General features: G+C 54.4%; 1 protein-coding gene across 1 annotated transcript in view; it reads left to right on the forward strand.

The window, feature by feature from the left end:
* The window catches only part of TSHZ3 (teashirt zinc finger homeobox 3), a 66,376-nt gene extending 52,580 nt beyond the window's left edge, over window positions 1-13,796 (forward strand). The window contains exon 2 of the mRNA XM_081030492.1: window positions 9,043-13,796. Within this exon, the coding sequence (XP_080886618.1) occupies window positions 9,043-12,212 (3,170 nt within the window). The 3' untranslated portion in view covers window positions 12,213-13,796. The remainder of the gene's footprint in view (window positions 1-9,042) is intronic.
* The last annotated feature ends 11,309 nt before the right edge of the window (window positions 13,797-25,105 follow it).

A 25,105-nucleotide genomic window follows, 5' to 3' on the forward strand; every position in this document is an offset into this window, starting at 1 on the left:
TATCCCTGGCTTCTTTGGAAACACATGACCAGAATCACACACGTTGCTGGAAGACTTGCCCCTCTGGGTGGTCTTTATAGGAAGAGAGGGGCAGGGGGCATGAGGGAATTGGACCTGCAGAGCACCCTCCCAGGGAGTCTCGGGAATGAGAAATCAGAATTCTAACTTCAGAACCTTCCTTTTAGCCCCCAAATGTGAAAGCCCGCAGGACAGCTCACTCTGAAATCACTCTGGGAGCGGGACGCAGCCTCTTCCCTCCTCCCAATGTCCCCAGCCCCATGCAGAGGGGCAGACCCCCAGCCCCTGACTGCTTCCTCTGCACCTAGTGGCTGATTCAGTCAGTGATGACAGTGATGTCACTCAGGGAGCTGCTACCTCTGGACCTCATTGCTGTGGTGGGCAGGGGCTCTCATGCCCGGACAAGCCCATCGTCCCCCTGGCCCGCTGAGACCCTGCTGGGGGGCAGCCGTGGAGGCCCGCTGGGGTCGGGGCCGCGGGGAAGGCTGTGACCTGGTGGCCACTCCACGTGCAGCAGCACAGCATTCTGTCTACGGGCCATTGTGTGACTCGGGAGTTTAGTCAAACCTTGTGGGTCCCAGCAGAGGGCGCGGGATGTCCCCTTAACTGGTCTGACCCCCAGTTTCCTGGGCTGCAAAAGGGAGGTGGTGGTGTTGGCCTCCTAGGGCCACCGAGAGGGTCATGCGTGGTCAGTGCAGGGAGGTCCGTGACAGGCACTCATTAGGGAAACCACTTGTTCCGTCTCTGACGCGCCAGGGGTGTCAGGCTGCAGAACTTTGCAGGAAGCTTTTGTAGGTTGGAGAGTTTTCATGAATGTGCGTCCGTACCCAGGGGTCTCGTTCGGTTCTGCTCACGCCACGTCCTTCCTTTCGTCCATCCAGCTGTTGCAACGTCTGTCCTTGGCCCTCAGGGGAAACCCTTGGCAGTCTGGCTGGAAGAGCTGACTTTTCGCGGAGGGAAAGGCAATGGGGTGCAGGGGGAGTGGCCAGTTCTGTGGGGGCTTCCCTCTCGGAGAGGACGTGGCTCCTGGGACCTCTGGGGACAGTGCGATGCAGGCCCCACCCTCCTGCCACTCACCGTCTCTGCTCCTGACTGCTCCGGTGAGGTGCGTCTCCGTCTCCGCAGCTGCTGACTTGCTGCGGTGAGAGCCCCTCCCATCCCTGGGCTGGCCACAAAGGTGGGGAGACTGAGGGCCTCACGTCCTGGAGACGGGTTTGGAGTGAGGGCACAGCCAGGGCTGGTCCTGTACGCGCAGACCCCCAGCCGGGGAGGGTTCTCTCCTCCTGCCTGTCCCTCGTGGTGCAGCCCTGTGGAAAATGCCCGTGACCGTCAGAACCAGTCCGAGTGCCTCCTCCTTGCTCGGGGACTCACGACGGCCAGCAGCCTCCTGGGAGTGGGGCCACTGTTAGGAGGTGTGAGGACGTTGTCTGTGGTGCTCGCTCATCATTTGGACGTCAGTGAAGACACCGAGTGGCCCTTCCCTCAGCAGTAGGGTTGCGGCAGATACAGGGTGGGGCTGGTCCCGACAGTCTGTTAGGACGTCCTGGAACACCTTGCAGCTCAGGGTACAGACGTTGGGGTGAGAGGAGCCCCCCAGGAAGGCCTTTCACCTGTGGCCTGGGGGGTGGGGAGAGGTGGCTAGAGAGGCCCCCCACCCTCTTTGCACGCCCAGGGGTTCCCAGCAGAGAAGCTCTGGCAGTGATGCCGAGTCACAGGAAGAAGGCCTGACGACACAGGGCTGTGCTGCTCTGGGAATCGCGCCTTCATCCAAGCACAACGCAAAGCCACCCAGAGTGTCCCACGGGGGACGCGACCATCCCTCTGACTAAGGAGCCAGTGGCTTCTGTGGAGAATGGGTGGCAGGGCTGGGCTGGACTTGGGCTCCGTGGGGATGCTGGTCTCCGGCTCAGAGGGAAGGGGCAGATCCTCTTACGACAGCAGGTGACATTATCTTCCTGCTGGCTGAGGCCTCCGGCTGGCGTCTTTCCCAGAAAGGCAGTGAGTATGTGTCGCTTGTATGCTGTGTGCAGAACTGTAGGGTGTAGAGTGGGGCCTTTGACCTCGGAGAGCTCAAACGGGAATGTTAGATAGCGACCAGGGTTCCAAAGAGTGTTCCCAGGACCAGAGCTTCCCAAGACCATGCAGGTCATTGTCAGGTCCAGCGGCGGATGGTGCCAGCCATTGGGCCCCGCAAAGGCCAGCCGGTGGAGCTGCTTCTTGCTTAGCCCACCTGCCCGCCCCCCGGGGGACCACTCACTGTCCACCCAGCCTCCCCTCCCGTCCTTGCATGACTACGACGCTACCTGCGCAGGGTCCAGAAGCCCTTCCTTCTGTGAGCCGTGCAGCCCGCCCCTCGGGCCCAGTGGGACACTGAGGACTGGACTGCTTGTCAAGTGTCACGGGGAGCCTGTGTGGGGAAAATAAACCAGGGCCAGCGAGCTCACCCCCCAGAGAAGTAGAGGAGGAAGGGCCTCACACACCCAGTATCTCGAGCAGATGGGGAAACTGAGGCCTGGAGAAAGAAATGACGCAGTGCCCAGAGTGCAGCCTCCCGGCACATGGGGGTGCTCGGCACGGATGTGTGGGACGGACGGACGTTTCCGTCCCTTAGGCCCTGCCGCCACGTCTTGTGCTTTCTCACAAATTCCTGAAGTTCAGGAGTGAGGAGAGAATACTGTGTCCTCAGGGAACTGCGACCATTGCAGCACGCAGCGGGATGGCTCAGCTTGGCCTCCTTTTTCACGTGGAGGGAAGAACCAGCGGGAGAAGTCTTACTTCAGCCGAAGGATGTACTTGTCACTGTCGGGCTGGAAAGGGGTGGCTGCTCTCATAGGTGCCAAGGTCCCTGTGAACGGCAGCGTGCTGGTGAGGGCCTCGGAAACCATGCAGGGCCGGGGTGTGCGGTGAGCCCGGCCTCCCAGGACCCAGGGTCGGGTGGCACCACAGCTTTTTAGTTTTCCTCAGAGCAGGATTTTGTTCCCACAGGGAGGTTGGCCTTACTTTTCTTTCAATATTAGTGTCCTCCTCCGTCACCAGACTGATGGCATTCCGATACTGCTGTGCGATTTGCAGGTCGTATTGGGGCCAGCTGGGGGCCGGAGCGGGTCAAATCAAGGATAGTGCACGTGTGGGGCTCCAGACGGCCTGCCGTGCACCCCGCTGTGTGTAGCCTCCCAGGGGCCGGGGCCTGGGTGGGAGGTGGGCTGGTGAAGCCCCTAGGCCTTCCTGCCACACAGGCTCCTTCATGTTTGCCGTTGGCCTTGCTTCTTCTGGCTGGTGTCACGCAGTGGTTTCAGCTGGGGCCATGTCTGAATTCCTGACTCTCCCAAACTTACTTCTAGGGGAATTGGAATGGATCAGAGTGGCCAGCATGTGGCTCATGGGCGTCTCCAGGAGAGAAGGGCTCTGGGACCCATCCCTGTGCACACGGGGCCAGGCTTCTCCTTATGCCATGGCTGTTAGAACAAGGTCCATGTGCTTTCCTCCTTCTTTCCCAAATGTTGGGATGTGTCGAGTTAACCCAGAACTCCCTGCATTAGCTCTTCTTCAGGATGCCTGGACCTGCCTAGATGCTCTGACCTGGTCCTGCCCTGTGTCCCTGGCTAGGGTGACAACCTAGGTTTGTCCAGGACTGACAGGATTTCCAGGATGTGGCCTCCTAGTGCTAAAACTAGGACAGTTCCAGGGAAACTGTGACTGGGGGGCACACTCGCCCTGGCTGCCCTCTCTCCTGACCTGCCAGCCCTGTTGGAGCCTGGGAGCCAGATTTCCAGAGCGAGCTGCAAGCGAGGAAGTTTGTAGGGAGAGTGAGACACTGCCTTTATCATTCTTTCCCAATCGTGTTCCAACACATGCTTCCACCTTCTTCATTGTGGCGAAGCAGCCTTCCTGGGCTAGCACCACGCTCCCCGCTGACGTTGGTCCTGCTCTAGGAAAACAGCTTCTCTCCCATTTTAATTTGTCAACTCTAAGTGCATGGCCGCAAACTTATGGTTCACGACAGCCCCTCACACCTCGGGTGACTGCAGCAGGTCACCTTCTTCCAGTCATTTGTGAAGCACATTCCATGGCTCAGGCAGAAGACTCTTGCTCCCTGTTTGCACATGAGCAACCATGTCTCTGCCTCTACAGCTGGGATGAACGTGTGTTCCTGGGATGCTGTTTCCATCCAAGTGGGATGTCACCGCTGGATCAGCTTAGGAAGCTTGGAGCTCAAGGAGTGGCTTAGGAGGAAACAGGGAATCACATTTGAGTTCGGTCAAGATGGCTGAGTAGGTAAATGCTGCGCTCACTTCCTCCCAGGACCACCTCAACATTACAACCGCAGAACAACCCTCACTGAGAACTGCCTGAAGTCCAGCGGAACAGAAGCCCTACCACTGAGCACATACAGAAGATGCCACCTCAAGAATAATAGGAAGGGCGGAGACACAACAGGCTGGCCCTACACCCACATGTACTGGTTAAAAATTGGGAGGGATAGCTCAACTGCAGAGGTCCCCCCCAAGAAGTGAGGGGTCCCAGTCCCTGCCCAGCCCAGGGTTCCAGTGCCTGGGAGAGAAGTCCTCATAACTTCTGGCTGTGAAAACCAGTGGAGACTGTGGCTAAGTGAGACGAAGGCAGATGGAGTGCGAGGCTCTCTTTTTAAAGGGCCCACACACGGACTTACTCGCTAATAGACTCACTGCTCTGAGCTTCAGGGCTGCGGTAACAGCTCGAAGGTACCAGGGACATACGGCGAGGAACTGAGTTGTCTCACCTCAGGGTGAGGGATGGAGGGGCAGCTTTCTCCCAGGCAGAAGTGCTGGCAGATGCCATTGTTCCTTTGTTATGCCCTCCCCTTCCTGGCGTGCTGACCCAGGTGGCCCTATTTCTGAGTCTCCATCAATCTGGATGACACCATTCGCCCTGCCCTTGTGATTCCCTGAGACCCTGACCCACCCAACTAACAGGCTCTCTGAAGCCACTTCCAGTTGCTTTTTCATATAAATGGCCTGTCTTGGCTCATGCTGTGGACTTTCCTAAAATCTCTCAAAGGTCTACATATGGTCCCGGGCAGGGCACAAGCAGCAGCTGAGCTTGGCTTGCACCAGAGCCCTTCACAAAAGGCCCCAGAACCAACATACCTGGTGGCCAGCTTTAGACCACACCACAGCACCCAGCAACTGCCTCCACAAGTGACACATGCACAGGGCAGACTGAGCAGGCACCAGAGCCCCACTTAAGTGAATCCTGCTCTGTAGGGTCAGCCTCTACACCACAACTCCACTCTAGTCATGGCCAGTCCTCACAACCAATCAGCCTGAGGGTCAATCCCTTCCAATGATGGCAAACAGCAACCAAGGCTCAACTGCAACAGGAGGGCACACACAACCCACACAAGGGACACACCAGGAAGACTGCACCGCTGGGCCCCCCAGGACACCTGCTACATAAGCCCACTCTACTAAGACCAGGAGACATAGCAGATCTACTTAGTACATAGAAACAAACAGAGCGAGGCAGCCAAAATGAGGAGACAAAAAAAATGTCCCAAATGAAGGAAAAGGACAAAGCTCCAGAAAAGGAACTAAACAAAACGGAGACAAGCAACCTACCAGACACTGAGTTCAAAACACTGGCTATACGGATGCTCAGTGACCTCAGTGAGAACTTCAACAAAGAGATAGGAAACATAAAAATGGAGATAGAGAACATAAAAAAGAACTAGTCAGAAATAAAGAATACAATAACTGAAATGAAGTATGCAATAGAAGGAATCAACAGTAAATCAAATGAAGCAGAGGATCAAATCAGCAGTTTAGAAGATAAGGTAGCAGAAAACACCCAGCCAGAACAGCAGAAAGAAAAAAGGATTCCCCCCCCAAAAAAAAAAATTGAGGACAGATTAAGGAGCCTCAGGGAGAACATCAAGCAAAACAACATTCACGTCATAGGAGGACCAGAAGGAGAAGAGAGAGCAAGGGATTGAAAACCTATTTGAAGAAATAATGACAGAAACTTCCCTCACCTGGGGAAGGAAATAGACATTCAAGCCCAGGAAGCGCAGAGAATCCCAAACAAGATGAGCCCAAAGAGGCCCACACCAAGACACATCATAATTAAAATGACAAAGGTTAAATACAAAGAGGGAATCTTGAAAGCAGCAAGAGAAGAGCAGTTAGTTACCTACAAGGAGCTCCCATAAGAATGTGAGCTGATTTCTCAATGAAACTTTGTAGGCCAGAAGGGATTGGCAGGAAATATTCAAAGTGATGAAAAGCAAGGACCTACAACCAGGATTACTCTATCCAGCAGGGCTATCATTTAGAATTGAAGGACAGATAAAGAGCTTCCCAGACAAGAAAAAGCTAAAGGAGTTCATCACCATCAAACCAGTATTACAAGGAATCCTAGAGGGACTTTTTGAAGAAGGAGAAGAAGGAGGAGAAGAAGAAGAAATCAAAATTATGAATAATAAAATGGCAATACCTACATATCTATCAACAGTTACTTTCAATGTAAATGGATTAAATGCTCCAATCAAAAGATATAGGAGAGCGGAATGGATAAGAACACAAGTCCCTTACTTATGTTGCCTACAAGAGACTCACTTCAGATTGAAAGACACACCCAGATGGAAAGTAAAGGGATGGAAAAAAGGTATTCCATGAAAATGGAAATGGAACAACAACAAAAAAAAGAGCTGGGTAGCAATACTTATACCAGGCAAAATAGACTTTAAAACAAAGGCTGTAACAGGAGACAAAGAGCCAGTAATCCAATTTCTGGGTATTTATTCAAAGAAACCTAAAACACTAATTCAAAAATACGTCTGCATCCATATGTTCATTGCAGCATTGTTTACAGTGGCCAAGATGTGGAGGCAGCCTGGGTGTCCATTGATGGAAGAATGGATAAAGAGGAGGTGGTACATTTATACAATGGAATATTGCTCGGCCATAAAAGAGAATGGAATCTTACCATCTGCAACAGCGTGGATGGACCTAGAGGGTATTATGCTGAGTGGACTAAGTCAGAGAAAGACAACTACTGTATGATCTCAGTTATACATAGAATCTAGAGAACAAAGAAAACAGAAACAAGTTCATGGATACAGAGAACAAACTGATGGTTGCCAGCTGGCTAGGGGGTTGGGGGTAGGTTGAAATACGTGAAGGGACTAAGTACAAATTGACAGTTACAAAATAGACACCGGGATGTAAAGTACAGCACAGGGAATATAGTCAGTAACATGGTAATAACTATAGATGGTGCCATGTGGGGTCTAGATTTATTGGGGTGATCACTTCATAGGTTTTATAAATGTCCAACCACTGTGCTGTACACCTGACACTAATATAACATTGAATAGCAACTGTAATTGAAAAAATATATTAAAAGAAAAAAAAAGACAGTGTAGCCGAAGAAAGAAATTTTGGGGAAAAAAAATGAAAGAAAAGAAATCACACTTGATGAACGTAGAAGAGCCAGGGGAAATTTTATGTGTCTTCCAGGGAATCTTATTGGTTTGAGTCATTTCACTGTTTTTTTTTTTTGGGGGGGGGGTGAAATTCATCTAGGGCAAATATTTAGTTATGGGACTGAATTTCCCAAATAAAGGTTCTTTCTTTACTAAAAGTCAGTGTTCGTTTTTGTTTTCCACCCGCCATGCAGTTGGCCCTGCCGTGTCCCAGCCACCTGGCAGACGCGCCCACTGGCCTTTTGCAGCAAACAGGTGTCAAGCAGCAGACACCTACTTTGCCCCTTCGCCTCGGGGTTAAAATTGTGACCATAGGGCTAGCTGGTCACGGAGTCGGCTCCGAGTCGTGGCGACACTATGAATGCGTGAGGCCCAGTGTCCTGTCCTCAGCAGCCCCGCCAGCTCGGGTCTCCGTGTCAGGCAGCCTCCAGTAAGGAACCACCCACGTCGCTGATTGCAAGAGAGTGAAAAAGAATCACTTTGTTCCCTTAGCACTAGTGTTCTTCTGGCTCCGCGTCTGTGCGTGTACGGCTGCAGAACCCACAGCTGCTCAGCCGTGCCCCCCACCTGCTGGGGAAGTGCACACTGGATTTACAATCCAGCCTCACTGCTTCCGGGGACGGGATCCCTGTTGGAGCCTGCGAAGCGGATGCAGAGCAAATATTGACAAAGTGGTGGAAAGAGCAAACACGCTGACATTTGTAAGGCCCACCGGAAGGTCCTGTGTATATTTATACAGCACGATGAGGGCCGCATACCAATTGTCCTGAACCCGCGCGGACATAATTCTGCATGGATGGTGTGCATGCCGCTGGCTGAGGACAGCTGAGTGGACAACGGGGGACGGGACCCAGGCCAGGGGGTAGTAGTGGGTTGTCTTCCCTCCCACCTGGAATGAACAGCGTACTTCTCCTGGGAGGACATGCACGCTGAGCTTTTATGAGACATGCTTTTCCAGAAGGAAGAAAGAAAAAAAAATATCGTTTTAATTTATTGCAATTGGTGTACTTTCTTTTTACTTTGTAAAAATTTTATTGATGTTTTTGTCCTTTATATTTATTAAAGATTGAGTCTCAAAAATGTAATGAGTAAAAAATGCTTCTTAATTTAAATTGTGAATCTGTCTGTTAAGAAACACATTAGGATAGGAGAAGCATAAGACGTATTAATTGACAGACAGGAACTGCTGTCTCTGAGGTTGATACAAGTAATTTATTACTTTAGAAATGAATGCCACCTCCAGAATGTGCTTCATTAATTTCAAATTTAGTTTTAATTTCAAGCTGTTGCCCCTTGAGAAGAATAAGGTGGCAAATTATGTTTGAAGAGCAGAGTTTTTTTTTGTTTTTTTTTTTCGCTCCAAAGAAACACCACGTTGTAACTATTTAATTTTACAAATAAATGTGCCCATCCACTGTTGCTGTGTTTTCCTGAGCGCTGAGAAAATATTCCAGGTAAGATCAACAGTGACTAATTTTTTTTTCTTTCTCTTCTTCCCCCTGTTTCTCGTCTTTCTGTCTGGCCTGCCCGCTCTCCGCACCTTCCCACCCGGTGTCACACAGCCTATGTTTGCGACGAGCTAAAGGCTGCCGCCCTGGTGGGCGAAGACGCAGAGCCCGAGGAGAGTACGGCCGACGGGGAGCCCGCGGCCAAGTACGCGTGCCCCGAGCAGGAGCCGGGCAGGGCCTGCCCCAGCTACCAGAACTCACCGGCCGCCGAGTTTTCTGGCCACGACATGGACAGCGAGTCGCACATCAGCGAGACCAGTGACCGCATGGCTGACTTTGAAAGTGGCTCCATCAAGAATGAGGAGGAGAGCAAGGACGCCGTGGCCCCGCCGGAGGACACGGGCATGTCAGACAGCCTGGAGCAGATGAAGGCAGTGTACAACAACTTCCTGTCCAAGTCCTACTGGTCCAGCCTCAGCCTCCATCTGCACCCGCCCCCCGCCGACAAGAATGGTGGCGGCGGTGGCGGCAGCAGCAGCAGCAGCAGCAGCAGCAGCTGTGGCAGTGGCAGCTTCGACTGGCACCAGAGCGCCATGGCCAAGACGCTGCAGCAGGTGTCGCAGGGCCGCGTGCTGCCCGAGCCCAGCCTCTTCAGCACCGTGCAGCTGTACCGGCAGAGCAGCAAGCTGTACGGCTCCATCTTCACGGGCGCCAGCAAGTTCCGCTGCAAGGACTGCAGCGCCGCCTATGACACGCTGGTGCAGCTGACAGTGCACATGAACGAGACGGGCCACTACCGCGACGACAACCAGGAGGCCGACGCAGACAACCCGCGCCGCTGGTCCAAGCCGCGCAAGCGCTCCCTGCTGGAGATGGAGGGCAAGGAGGACGCCCAGAAGGTGCTCAAGTGCATGTACTGCGGCCACTCGTTCGAGTCCCTGCAGGACCTGAGCGTCCACATGATCAAGACGAAGCATTACCAGAAAGTGCCTCTGAAGGAGCCCGTCACACCCGTCGCCGCCAAGATCCTCCCGGCTGCTCGCAGGAAAGCGCCCCTGGAGCTGGAGCCGCCCAGCTCCCCAGACTCCGCGGGCGGCACCCCCAAGGCAGCGCTGTCGGACACGGGCGACCTGCTGCCCAAGGCCGCCAGCCCCTACATCACGCCCAACAACCGCTACGGCCACCAGAACGGCGCCAGCTACGCGTGGCACTTCGAGGCCCGCAAGTCCCAGATCCTCAAGTGCATGGAGTGCGGCAGCTCCCACGACTCGCTGCAGGAGCTCACGGCCCACATGATGGTCACCGGCCACTTCATCAAGGTTACGAACTCGGCCATGAAGAAGGGGAAGCCCATCATGGAGGCACCCGTCACACCCGCCGTCACGGCCCTGCTGGACGACAAGGTGCAGTCTGTGCCGCTGGCCGCCACCACCTTCACGTCCCCGTCCCACACTCCAGCCAGCGCTTCCCCAAAGCTTCATGTGGAGGTCAAGAAGGAAGTGGACAAGGAGAAGGCCACCCCTGACGAGACAGCCAAGGACAAGCCCTGCGAGGAGGAGGAGAAGTACGACGTCCCCTCCAAGTACCACTACCTGACGGAAAGCGACTTGGAGGAGAGTCCCAAGGGGGGCCTGGACATCCTCAAGTCCCTGGAGAACACCGTGACATCTGCCATCAACAAGGCGCAGAACGGCACCCCCAGCTGGGGGGGCTACCCCAGCATCCACGCCGCCTACCAGCTCCCCAACATGATGAAGCTGTCCCTGGGCTCATCGGCGAAAAGCGCACCCCTGAAACCCGTGTTCAGCAGCAGCGACATCCTGTCTCCCCCCAAAAGCCAGAGCCTGGTGTCTCCACCCAGTAGCCAGACATCCCCTGTGCCCAAGACAAACTTCCACGCCATGGAGGAGCTGGTGAAAAAGGTCACCGAGAAAGTGGCCAGAGTGGAGGAGAAAATGAAGGAGCCAGAGGGCACGCTTTCTCCGCCCAAGAGGGCCACCCCGTCCCCCTGCAGCAGCGACATCAGCGAGCCCAGCAAGAGGGAGGCGCCCAGCGACAGGGGCCGCCAGGAGGACAGCCCCAGCCCCCAGCGGGAGGGCGGCAGGGAGGGCAGTCCCCCGGCAGAGCCCGCGGCCAACGGCCTGAGCAGCAGCACGGCCATCATCACTGAGCACCCTCCAGAGCAGCCTTTCGTGAACCCGCTGAGCGCCCTGCAGTCGGTCATGAACATCCACCTGGGCAAGGCCGCCAAGCCCGCCCTGCCCGTCCTGGACCCCATGAGCATGCTCTTCAAGATGAGCAACAGCCTGGCCGAGAAGGCGGCCGTGGCCACGCCGCCGCCCCCGCCGTCCAAGAAGGCCGAGCCGCTGGACCGCTACTTCTACCACGTCAGCAACGACCAGCCCATGGACCTGAGGAAAGGGAAGAGTGACAAGGGCTGCGCCGTGGGCTCGGTGCTTCTGTCGCCCACGCCCACGTCCGCGGCCACCTCCTCCTCCCCCGTGACCACAGCAAAAGCGTCCGCTGTCGTGTCGTTCGTGTCCAGCTCGCCGCTGCGCGAGAATGCCTTGTCAGACATTTCCGACATGCTCAAGAACTTGACGGAGACCCACGCGTCCAAGTCCTCCACGCCGTCCAGCGCCTCCGAGAAGTCGGATGTGGACGGGGCCACGCTGGAGGAGGCTGAGGAGACGACGCCCGCCCAGAAGCGGAAGGGCCGCCAGTCCAACTGGAACCCGCAGCACCTGCTCATCCTGCAGGCACAGTTCGCAGCCAGCCTCCGGCAGACGCCCGAGGGCAAGTACGTCATGTCGGACCTGAGCCCGCAGGAGCGCATGCACGTCTCCAGGTTCACGGGGCTGTCCATGACCACCATCAGCCACTGGCTGGCCAACGTCAAGTACCAGCTGCGGAGGACAGGGGGGACCAAGTTCCTCAAGAACCTGGACACGGGCCACCCCGTGTTCTTTTGTAATGACTGTGCGTCCCAAATCAGGACTCCTTCCACCTACATCAGTCACCTGGAGTCTCACCTGGGCTTCCGGCTCCGGGACTTATCCAAACTGTCCACCGAGCAGCTTAACAATCAGATAGCACAAACGAAGTCGCCATCGGAGAAGCTGATGACGTCCTCCCCCGAGGAGGACCTGGGCACCTCCTACCAGTGCAAACTCTGCAATCGGACCTTTGCGAGCAAGCATGCTGTGAAACTTCACCTTAGCAAAACCCACGGCAAGTCCCCGGAAGACCACCTCCTGTACGTCTGTGAGCTAGAGAAGCAGTAGCGCTGGCTTTTGATGACAGCAGCCGTCTCGTGCTTTGAGGGAACCTGCCGTAGGCAGGCGCCTTCGGGCCCCCTGCCTCGCCCTCGGCACTCGTTCCTACGGTAACTGCACACAGCCGCTCGGCCCCGGCCGCACTGTTTTGTGTAACTGTACAGTGTTCAGTGGAGGTGCAGACAGCCGTGGTTACTGGTGAAACATGAAGGCTGAAACACAGTGGACGTGTTCGGGACTCTGTGTACATGGGACTTAGTTGTGAGCCCCCGGGCTCCGAGCTGCATGCATTACCGGACAGTTTAATTACGCGTTTGTAACGAAACCGGGCACACTCAATCCACGCGACGTGAGTGCTGGCGTTTCCCACCCTTTCATCGTTAGCCCTCTGAGTACTTTGAAGCACTTTTGCATTAATTTGGTTAAAAAATAAAATAAAATGATGATAATGTATGAAGCTCTGTTTTTTAAGCTCCGTACCAGCTTCGTTATAATTAATAATATGAACCTCCATTTATGCAGGTCTGCAGGGGTATAACACGCCTTGAAATTTAAAAGAATATTATTTTCACATTGAAACATAGATGTATATATTGTATAGATTTCAGACTCTCTGATGAAAAATGTGATTGTGGTTAAATGACCTTTTTTCCTGCATTTACAGCAACGGTGTTTTACGTACCTGCTATGCTCTGGGCATAAGCTGTGCCTATGTATAGTGTATATTTCTTTTCCCTTTTTTTTTTAAGGTCTATGGGTTTTGTTTTTTACATGCAAACATTGTAAATTATACAGAAGATACCACAGATAGCATTTATAAAGTATACAGAAGCATTGTCTGAAAGCAAAGTGTGACTGTTTGTTTACAGTGCATCTATATTGACAGAGGTCTGTGTTTAAATTATATGTATTTATGACCACTGTACTCCCATGTGTTCTGAGCAGTCGGAATAAACCAGGCCAGGAGGTGTATCTGCGGCAGGCGGCCCCGTAACTATTTTGCACATGATTTTTAAAGGTATTTATTAGAAATCAAAGGATGCTCAAAATAAACTCAGTGCTCAAAGGGTTAAGTCTGTTTGAAAAGGAAAAGGAAAAAAGAACAAAAAAAGAGGAACTTGTACTGTATTTCCTAAACATTGATAAAGCCTTTAAAATGTTTGTACTGTAATACTTTGCTTGAAAGTCACACGGTGGTGTCCTGTGACGCCGCCTGTCGCACGGGCTCGCCGGCCCTCGGGGTGGCGGGGTCCTCCTGGGCGATGCCTTTTGGTTTCAGTCGGTAACTTTCCGTTTTGTTCTTCCTAACGATTCTCCCAAGACCCCACACTGCAGCTTTATCTTTAGGCTGATGTGAGGTAACCCGTGGTTACCGGCGCTCCGAGGGGGTCCTGTTTGTCTCCATTCTTGGCAGTTAATTTGCAGAAGTAACTGACAGCTGACACCATACGAGAACCTATGTATAGAATATCGGCATGTAAAGAGCACAGACATTGTAACACTCTGTGCCCCGTTTTGTTGTTGACAATGAACCGCCATTATGTGACTCTTCATATAACCCTTTTTTCTACGGCAGCATTAAAATTGTCTTTTTGCTATAATTTTGTGTTGCATTCACAATTATGTCTGAAATGTGCTCCGCCTAACGAGCACATTAAAATTAAATTGTATGCGACCCGTTTATGACGGAGTTGGTAGCCGTGTCTGCCCGGTGCTGGCAGGCAGGAGCTGCGCGAATCAGGGCAGTTTCGTGCACTTCGGCGTTTGGAGAGCAGGTGGCAGTCCTCGGGCGGCGTGGGCAGAATGTCCCCAGGAAAGGACCTTTTACAGAAAGGAGGACACTTTCACAAGGTTAGCTTCTCTCTGGGAGAGCCCAGTCACACACACCAGGTGACTCGCGTGGGGCCACCGCTGGGCCTCCATCCCGGCTGTGAGAAGCCGAGGTCTTTGCAGGGTGGTCCCCTGCTGTTGAATGAGATGTCCAGGCGGCAGGCAGCAGCCCTGGTGGGGAGCGGGCCGAAGTAGCCGCAGACAAGCAGGTGCGGGGGTGAGCTGTCCCCAGGGGCAGCGGGGACAGCGTGTACGTGAGCAGCGTAAGCGTTTACTAGACCTAGCACGTCATGCCGGCAGGCTGCATGACGGCACATGAACTTGTAAAATACCTTCATTGCTGTGTGCAAACCAGTCTGGCACTGTGTGGAATCGTAGCTCCTACCCTAGAATTATACAAATGAGACGTGTCTCACATCCGTGTCATACATAAAACACCTCGACTTAATAAAGTACTCTTTTATTAAAAATTTAAATTAAGCCCTTTCAGAGATGTTTGGCAACGTGCCTCCATTTTCCCACTCATCCCCACCCCTTTTTGTCAAGATGAGTCCAAAGTCTGTCTGCCCCGCCTTCCTTCGGGAAACCAGCTCCCTCCGGGTGTTTGGAGAGAAGGCGCTCCACTCAGAGCGGCTTTTGGCAGACGGTGCGCCGAGCTGGCTGTGCTCTCTTCTCATGGTGGTGCAGACGCAGGACGGGCTGTGCCTGCCCTCTGGGTCCTGGGCCTGTCCCTGTTTCCATGGCCGTGGCCCGCGTTCCCTCCGAGCAGTTCTCTGCCCTGTGAGCCTTTACCTGGGAAGAGCTCTAGGACACAGCGTGTTTCCCGGGGGACCTGGCTCAGGGGACAGAGACACCCTCCCTCTCATTTCTTCCGCACCTCACATCCTGGAGCCCAGATTTCTACTCTTGAATTTTTCACAGGTTAAATATAGCATTGGTTTATTAGAATCCAAAGTCCTGCATCTAACAGATTAAACTGACAACACTTCCATCACCGCCTGGGCCCATGGGGCTTGAAGGGAGATGGGATTTGTGTGCGCGGTGGTGGAACCCCTTTTCACAGTTTGGGAGAAGGACCTGACTCTCTGCCCATCTCCTCCCCACCCCACCCCCAGCAGTGACTTCAAGACTTCTCCATTCAGGTGTAGAAGTGAACATTTATGGTCGAGGCAGGTAGCGGGTGACATCGCTCATTTGGCACCTGGGGCTCACAGCCAGGATAGGAGAGGACTTTCGCTTCAAGGGGCCTAGAGATGAATTTCACCTCGAGAGGAAACAGCGTCTGAGCTGTGGAGGGCCCTGGTCATGAACAGAAACAGAATTGAGCACAGTGACCATCCCCAAACCAGGCATCATGGGTGGGGGTGTGGGCTCAGCCCTCACCCCACTTGGAAACGTAGGGCCATTTGCTCCCCAGGTCACACAGGTGTCTCCTGGCTGGAGAATGGGCCACGGCCTGGACCAGCCTTCCAGGCGCAGCCCAGCCGGTCATACAGGCAGCAGGCTGTTGTGCTCCAGCCTCAGGTACTGTGGTCGCCCTCCTACCGGTGCCGCTGACAGACAGTGTGAGAGCAGGAAGGGACGGGGCCTCCAGGCCAGGTCTTTACCCGGGGCCAGGGAGGGGGTTTGAACCAGAGGTGTGCAGGTGACCCCGACCTCACCCCCCAGCCTGGCCTTGTTGCAGACCTACTGTATATCTTGCAGCCATCACATTTACACAGTATCTTAAAATAACATTTGTGATAAATGTGCAATTTAACTAATTTATGGTGCTATGATGTGCTCAGGGCTACATGCAAGATGAAAATCTTAAATGGAGCTTGAACAGCTCACTTCACAACAAGAAATCAATATGCCACATCTCAGCTATTCGCTGCTGTCAACATTTAGCAAAAAATATCAGCGATGTATCTTTAAGTTTTAGGCAGCAAGTATTCTATAATTAACCAGAATCTTACCTAGGTAGAAGGGGTGGTTGTGGGGAGGACCCAGACCTCCCCGGCACCTCTGTTCTATTTTTATTCTGCAAAAGGGAAAAGGTATTGATGAGCCCAAAGAGGTGTGGTCCTCAGGCTGGGCTCAGGTACAGGGGGCGGCCCGCTGTGGTCTCTGCAAATGGAGGAGGCCCCGCCCTCAACTTCCTACCACTGCAGCTGGGGGACGTCACTGCCCACCTGAGGCCTGCTCTGTGGCTCCATCTGAGAGCAGGGCCCCTGGGCAGCAGCAGCTCGGGGGGTGGCAGGACAGGGTCCGGGGAAGAAGGCTGCAGAACAAGTCCTCTGTGCAAACCATGTTCTCCAGAACTTTTCGAGTCATCGAGTAGAAAAAAATAAAATCATATTATTTTTTTGAATTCATCGGCACAGCTCTTTTGAAATTGGAGGATTGCAGTCACATTGTATTGTGTTGACTATTTAGCACAAAAATAACACACTCTGTATTGTAGCAAGCAATCACAGAAATGAAAACACACAAACCCCAACACCACTCTTTAATAATAAATACTTTAACTTTAAAATAATAGCTATTATCCTATTAGCTAATGGGGAAATTACCATTTTTACTCTGCCAGAGTTATTCTTTTGGTAATAGAAAAACTAACCTTTTTTCTCCCTCGGGATTTATTTGGAAGCACATGTGATATTTGTCAAAAGGAACCTGAACTGAGCTCCCCAGGAGCTCCGTGCCAGCCCACGCCTCCGTGGAAGCTGACCTGGGGAGACGGGCTGGCACGTGCTTGGGCCCCCATGCAGCTGTCGGACGCTGGGCCTTTGCAACGGTCACTGCCACTGCTTTGGGGACAGTCCCACTCCTTTGGGAAAGGCTTGTATTCTGTCTCTGAGCCTAAAGCTTCTGGGAAGAAAAGCCCCTCTCTGAGAAAGCTGCCCTACTGGTGGGGGTGGCGGCTTGTCACAGCCGAGGGCTGAACACCAGTGTCCCTGTGCAGCAGTGACCAGATACCAGCTTGCCGTACAGGGAGGTGCCGCTCTTCTCCATCCTCTGCTGGGGCCCCCGAGACAGAGACAGGGCAGTGCTGCTGGCCTCATGGCACCATTTCCTGCCCCCAGTGGTTTGCCAAGAGGCCGTGCCCTGGAGGGTCCCCAGGGCCCCGAGGCCCCTGGAATTAGGACCACACTCCCTGCTCGGCCAACACAATGGGCAGTGTCCTGACGGTCTGTGAGGTCCAGACAGCCCCAGACAGCAAGCTGGTCAGTCAGGGCACAGCCTGTCAGGAGGGGCTTCAGTTAGCAGCTTGTTGAGGCTCAGCATTTTGGGGTCGGCACCCCCTCCCCGGTCCAAGGAGCCAGGTGTCTCCAAATGAAATTCTAATGATGGACGGTCAGAGGAGCTGCCATCCCACCACCTCTGCATGGTGCCATGTGCTAATGTCCTCTTACCAATCCCTCGATGACATGATGGCCGCCAAGGTGACCTCTTCCCAGGGTACCACACCCACAGCTTGTGCCTCAGGAACCAGGCTGCGCTGTGTGGATCGTGTCACCTGGCGTCCGCTGGACAGCCACCAGCCACATGTGACTACTTCGGTCTAAATGAAATAAAACGAGGTTTTGTCCTCACGCGTACCGGCCACATTTCGAGTTCTCAATGGCCACACGTGGCTGGTGACCGCTCTTTGGGGCCACACGGCGGGACGTTCCTGTCAACACAGAAAGTCCGAGGCACGGCCCCATCTGTGTCATTGTTTGTGAGCTTCTTTGTGAGGCAGAGCTTATGCTTTAATGGTGAGGTGTGTTCCAAGGCTGTTTCTGAGAATCCCTATTTTGCCGATATGGGCACCGGCAGCATTCTCAGGTGCTGGTATCTCTGATCAAAGCCAAGGACACACGTAATTAACCTCGAGCATCAAATGATAAATGTGAGAAGCTGCCGACTGTTCCCCCATGATGGAATCACCTGGGCTGCAAACCCCAAGCCCAGAGACCTGAGAGGAGTGGCGTGGCCTCCCTCTGCCCTTAGCCGTGAACCAGAAGCCCCCCCCACCCCCGCTTTTTGCCCAGTGGACTTCAACTCTTCCCTGGGCCTCGGACACTCGGACGTGGCTTGTGGCTGGCGTGGCTCCTCCCCCAGGTGTGGGGCCTGAGGGTCCCGTGGCCACACGGCCTGAAGTGGTGGGGGCTAGAGGATGGGGTGTGCAGCCTGCTCTCTCTTTAAAAACCAAAATGTATAAACAAGACTTTGGAGACCACATTTTGAATTTGGAGGGTTAAGTTTTAAAAGTTACTTCATTCCAACATTTCTCTTCCATGATTTTTCCCCCAGCAGGCTCCCAGGGACACATTTATAACCATCATAACTGTGAATTAGAGATCTCCCAGGCCAAGGGAAAGGAAATTACGAGACACTGAAATCTGTTTTAATTGGAGCATTTCTAATGGGTCTCCGGCTCATGGCCGTACCTGTGTCCAGGAACCGGGGCTGGTCAACTTGGGTCGAGACAGCAGAGGAGCTGGGAGGGAACATCAGGTGTGTCAGGAAGGACTCGTTTTCTGAGCTAAAAGAGGAGGTGCCATGGCTGTGGTTCCGCCTCAGCGCTCACGAAACCCAGTTGGCGAGAGCTGAGGGACCCGGCTCCCGCAGCCTCATCAGGGCTTGTCATCGCTCTAATGAATATCATTTAAATTGCTTTGTCTATTGGTGGAGTTTGGATGTCGATTTAATTTGTGCACGTGTTTGAGCCTTTCTGCTTGGCTACGCTAACCGAGAAGCAGCCTTCTAATGAAAACTGAGTTGGTGACAGTGTGACGTGCTCCAACCCAGTCAGAGGGGTTTGAAGGGCTGCGGTGACAGGCCTCAGACAGGAGCGCTGGCTGGGAAAGAGAAAGGGGCTTTTCTGCAGCTACGGCCCTGCCAGGCACGGCCTGTGGAATTGGGTTCCTGGGAAGTCCCCGCCCTGGTTAATGCCACGCTGATGGCATTGCTGGGATTGGCTGCAGTGAGGGTGACACGCAGAGCCCACCTCTCAAGCCAGGGATGGGTCCCGGGGCCCCAGCTAAGATAACAAGGTGGGAGTCCTCATGTTTTGGAGAAGTCACGGCCTTCTCCCACGCTGTTTTTGCCCCAAGGCGTCACCCCAGCCTCCCCATGTGGCCAAAGTACATCTCTCAGGACAGTCACTCGTTCATGTACTTTACTGCGTCTCCCAGCCAGGCAGGCAGGGTTCCTGTGGGACCCCCGTAGCCGAGGTCCAGGGAGGAGCCCACTGCTGCTCTCAGGAGGGTCAGCCAGACTTCTGCTCCCAGAAGCATCTGCCATACAGCTGAGCAGAAAGCGCGTCATTGCTGACCGCACACCCAGTCCCTACCTCCAAAAGGACCATCATTCTGGAAGGAGTTTAACAGCTGGCCCTTGCGTTTGAGTCAGGCTGGGTCTCATGTGCTTCCCGATACCCACCCCTTCCTGGGGGCAGTGAACCCGAGGGGGGCTGGGCCTGAGGGCCGGGGCAGGGTGTGGAAAGCGAGCCCAGGCCGCTGCCACCGGCTGCTCCCCAGGGTGACCACAGACAGACCCACTACCTGCAACAGTGTTCTCTAGCTTCTCAAATGCCTCCCATGGCCACGTGGCAACAAGGCCGCACAGAGCCTGAGAAAATGACCCGATGCAGCAAGTGCTGGAGGCCCGGCTCCCTCCTCTGCACCCAGGCCCCCACCCCACCACGTGACCGTTCTTGGGGGAGGTTCTCGAGGCTGGAAAAGAGGTGGACCCCTTGTCCCAGCTGGGCTGAAGGCCAGAGATGTGAGGTGTCTGCCAATAAGCCAGTCCCTCTCTTTCTGTGATCAGGACACGAGGGGGAATGAAGGAGTGCACAGCGGGGGAGGTGAATGCTGGGACGGAGACGGTGCCGCGGGCACGGGCCACCGATGGCAGGGCATGAGGATCCGGACACCCAGACAGTCGTCACTGCAGCGTCTGTGGGGGCTCTGGCACCCCAGCCCATCTGACAGCAGGGGTAACGTCCCTAGATGTGGGCACCATGGTTCTGTCTTGAGAGGAGTTCTGAGGAGCTCTGTGTGGCCGGCCAGGACGTGTGCTGGGGCACTGGCAGGGCTCCTTGGACCCTGCACAAACCCCAGGAGGGGTGGCCCCCAGCCCGTCTCGTGTCACCTCAGAAGGTCTGATGATGTGTCGCCATGTGAACGGTTCTCACATGGGACCCTTGGTGTTGGCACCCAGAACCAGGAACCCAGCCACCTGTGCTGGCCTTTCATGTGTGTGGAGTCGGGCCGCAGAAAGGAGACAAAACAATGGTGACAAATAAATGGCAACATCCGATTAAGAATGAGACTGGCCAGAAAAGAAAGCAAAACCACAAGTCAGGCCGTGGGCCTGGGCTGGACCGTGAGGGAGGGCCAGGAGGAGCCTGGGGGACGAGGCTCCCCTCATGTCACAGCCCAGGAGGGTGCGCTTGGAGATGGCCAGCCCTACGGCGAGGCTGTCACATCCTGAGTCAATGGACCTGAACCGTTGCCGTGACAGGGAGGCAAGCTGTCTTTTACCCCTTGCCTGTGTTTCTCACCTGGGCGTCTTTCTTAGACTCTTCCACAGCTTCGTGACCACTTAGGGGTGTTCCCGCATGACACATGCACATCCTTAGGAAGGAGTGCCTGGGGCACATCGATACGTTTGCTCAGTCACAGGGACACTGGGCTCCCTGAAGTACACTCACAGGCCGTGGAGGGTCCCCAGGCAGCACAGATGGCCCCCCTCTGCCTTCTGCAACTTATAACACAGAGGGTGGCCGTCCCTTTCCAGGCTTCGGGGTTCAGGGGTGGTCGTCAAGATGCTGTCAGCACGGATTGGCTCAGGATCTTAAGCAAAGAAAGGAAATTTGGGTCATATAGCTGAAATCCAGACATGGTGGCTCCAGGAAGTACTGGACATGTGTGCTTAAGTGATGTCCCCAGGATCCCTTCCTCTCTCTGCCTCTCACCCCCCTCCCCTCATGCTCAGGCCGATTTCCCCTCAAGGGATGCTGTCCTCAGGGGTCCCGCTTAGCAACCTTGAGGGGAACAGAGCTTCCTGTCACAATCGTGGGAGCCAGGGCCCTGGGTGGCCAGGACGGGGTCATTCCTGAACCCACAGCTGTGATTCCCAGCAGCAGGGGCTCCCAGGCTCTCCTCAGCCTGCTTCCAGGCTCCAAGTGCAGGCCCTTCCTGCCTGATGTCAGGGTCAAGCACGTGTGCTGTGTATGGACTGGTAGCTGTTCCTCTGCGCTTCTGGAATAATGTGTGGCCTCAGCTCTGCCGTGGGGTGATGAGCTCTGGCCCGGGTTCCTCAGGGTGGCTGCCCCCACGAAGGATCTCCGTGCAGGGGGCAGTGGGGACAAACCTGGGGAGAAACTGCGCCGTGGGATTGCCGCAGGCCGCTCGGTGCAGGCTCACTGATGGGGGCGGCGTCCCCCCCGTGGGTCACAGTGTCCTGGCTTCACACAGCCGACCTTGGGGACGTCCTGACTGCTCTGGTCTTAGGGCACAGCTGAGGCTCAGGACCCTGGGGACACGAAAGCTGCAGGTCCTTTTTGTTGTAACTTCCTGGGCCCGGATGCAGCGGCAGCACAGAATTCACTAGAAAGAGAACGTCCTCCCTCGGCCTCTGGCACCTGAGCTGCACATGACGCGTTACCTGCATAGGTTGTAAAGCGTGGCCTGTGCACTGAGTGTGACCTGCACAATGTTTGGTTTGGGCCACACGTACGAACAAAACCACTTTAATTCCTCGCCAAAACTTGAGATTTCCTGCCGATTTCTGGCATCTCCAGGTGCCGCATTCCTAGGTGACAGCAGGTGGCTGCCTGTTTCTGGTGGGGCATCAGCTCCCAGGTGGCCCTGCCTACTGAAGGTGAGGGTCTTCCAGAAACAGATGCTGAGCTGAGGACTCCAAGGCAGGTACTTCCTTTGACAGGCGGTCCCAGGAAGCACAGGTGGGAAACAGCAGGTTGCCACTGGGGCCCCACAGGGGTCCTGCAGGGAAGTCTGCCTGTGGCCCCCTCCGAGGGGCGGGCAGACAAGAAGCACAGGCCCGGCTATCCTCGGCTGGCACTGCCCATGAGGTCATGGGCAGCAGGACGCCTTCGGCGGGTTTGGTGATGGTGAAGATGGAGGGACATGGCCGGGTATGGGCAGCACCTGCCACGCGGCTGTGGTTAGCCCCTGCCCCTCGTGTCCCCCACAGCCCCTCGTGTCCCCCTAGCCCTGTGTGCCATGGCACTTATTCACAGTGGGCTCTTTGGGTCAGTGGACCTGGCCGAGGTGACACCATGTCAGCTGCAGGGCTGACACGTGGGCCCAGACCTGCACCTGCAGTGCTTGTAGCACCCTGTGCTGAGGCGGATGCCAGGGGCATGGGAGGCCCGCATGCTGCGCCACCGTTTTATTTTATTTGGGCATCTGTTTATTTCTGTGTTTATTACCCACCTAGTTCCAGAGGTAACTTCAGGCTTTTGTCAGCTCATTAGTTGCCTCGTTGCCGGCTAGACACAGTGACATTGGCTGGAATGGGTGTGAGGTGCCAGGCGGGGGTGGGAGCTCTGACACACTGGGGCCTGGCTTTTGCTTGTAGAGCCCCACGTCCCCACCGCTCTTGGCCTTGCACAAAACAACGTCACGCAGGAAATAGCTGCACACAGGAAGTCCCTCCCACAGCAGCATGGACACTGCAGCCAGGGGCGTGCTCCGGGCAGCAGCCGACTTCCTGCCTCCCCTGGCTCCTCACGCTCGCTGCTGGGGTGGCTGTGGGTAGTTGGGGGTGGAGGGCCAGGCTCTGAGTGCCGATGGGAGTCGGCTCCCTCAGCACCATGCAGCTGTGCCCAGACTCCCCGCCTTTCATCTTTCTCCGTGTGTCCCCTCCCCCCCCCCCCCGCCGTTTGTGTGTGGGCACTCATGTGTCCTTCCCCCATGAAAATGCCCTGTCACAAAGTGAGTGTCAGAATCCACATGGATTACAAAGGAACCAAGGTGGGTACAGCTGCCATGGGATTTGGAAGTGTTTCCAGCCCCCCCAAGAGAGCTGATGGGGTCCTGGCAGGGAGCAGGGGCTGCTCATCAGGTCCTGGGAGGGGACGGCCTGGCATCACCCTCCACCGTGCTGCCGTCCTGCCCGTCTCTGTGCGCCTGGCACACCCAGGCCAACACTGCCACCAACTAGTCCTGAGGCCCAGGCCAAGGGGGTTACAGGCAGTTAATTTCATTTGAGTTTTCCCTCCTGCGGCCTGCTGGCAGCTCGCTCTCCCAACACCCACATGTCCGCAGTCCGACTGCTCTGTCCATCAGCTCTTGTCCAAATTAACTATTCATTTTATGTACTTTAATTTGGGCAGAACATTTATTTGGCTTAAATTTCCTTTTCGGGGGTTGGAATGCGCCTTCCACACACAAGCAGACATGATGTGCTGAAGTTTCGTCAGAAGGAGTTTAGTTTACAAAGATAGTAACTGAGCTATTAAAACCAACAACCCTTTGAAAGCAAACAGACCATTAAAATATAGGAACCGTTTATGGCATAAATAAAATGGAGGATATAGATTATTTAAAGATAAGATTTTCAAGAAACAGGGATAAAGAACATTTAAATAATTTCTCTACGGTATTTTTTTTTACAAAGTGAACTTCAAAATGCAAATTCAAATGAAAGAGAAGCACAGAAAGACATTGAAAAGCCGTCTCCCTGCTGAAGACACAGGCAAAGGGCTTGACTTCCTGCCTAGGTCTGGGTCTGAGTTCTAAGGGCGGGGCGGGAAACACAGAAATGCAGGATTGATCCAGCTCGTGAAGCCTCAATGTGGGAAGAGAAGCAAGACGTCTGCTTCTAGATCATTCTCTCTGCCAGCTGACGGAGACAATCATCCCGTCCATTAGTCCGACCCACCCTCGTGCTTGGGCACAAAAGTGCTGTACCGCGAGGTAGACTTCCCCTGCTCCGCATATTTTAAGGGTTATTTGGCAACACGGGGAAAGCTAAAAGTAGCCTCTTAATCTAATTAATTGACATTTCTGAATCTTGCCTTCACAACAACACATGGTTTCATGTTCTGGGTTTTAGCACTTGTCAAGCTTTTTTGGAGAATGTTTTGGTCAGAATGACAAGATAATTTGTGACTGAGGCTCCAAGCTAGAGAAGTGTTTAAGGCTATAATGATTTATTACCATCACAGAATAACAAAATTTACAAAGTGTTTCATCAGAATTTTGAAATGGGTTTGCCACCGTAGGAGAGGGACTGGGTGGGCGGGGCTCACACCAGGAAGGGTCCAGACGTCTCGTACAAACTCAGCCATGACAGTGTCGTTACAATCGCTCCATTAAATTTGTCTCCGATGCTCCTTCGGAGACAAACCCCAGAGCACTTTGGAGGACAAGAGGTGAGAGGACCAGAACAGAGAAACTCAGCCCTGTCCCCGAGCTCTGGAAGCAGGAAGCCGGAGGCCCCAGCGCCACTCTTAACACATACGTGTCTGCAGTCAACCATGATTTCTACATTTTGGCACCGGTCAGAGCGAAAGTAGTCGCACTATCTATAGAAACTTTGCGGTGGAGAACGCTTGGAGTATGCTACTGAAAATGCAAGAAACACATTTTTGAAAGGATGCAATAATATCACTGAGTGACAGTAAATTAACATGCTGACATTTGCAGACTTCAGAGCACTGCCATAAAAAGAAGTAATACAACATGACTAATTTGGACTTCTTTCCTCCTTCCCAGGAGACAGCCCGGCCCCTCCAAGGCCACCCGGCCAGCCGGCTCCACCTCCCAGGCACTTCACCCTCTTCCCAGGGAGGGGACTCTCAGGGTCCCCTGCACCCCCTTCCCTCCTGGAGGCTCTGTGGAGAGTGCAGTTTTGACTTCTGTGCTTGGAAGGTGCTCTCCTGAATGTCAGAAGAGTTCAGAGGCTGGCAGAGGGCACACGCAGCCGGAGCTGGGAGGGGCACACGTGGTGGGGGCTGGGAGAGCCATTCAGCATCATGGCGCAGACGAGAGACTGAGGCACAGAGAGGCCAGCTGTCCCTCACGGCCCAGCATGCACCCTGAAAGGTCCCTGGGTGAAAACGGGCATCC

This window comes from Rhinolophus hipposideros (assembly GCF_964194185.1).
Source record: "Rhinolophus hipposideros genome assembly, chromosome: 21".
In the NCBI taxonomy this organism is placed as follows: Eukaryota; Metazoa; Chordata; class Mammalia; order Chiroptera; family Rhinolophidae; genus Rhinolophus; species Rhinolophus hipposideros.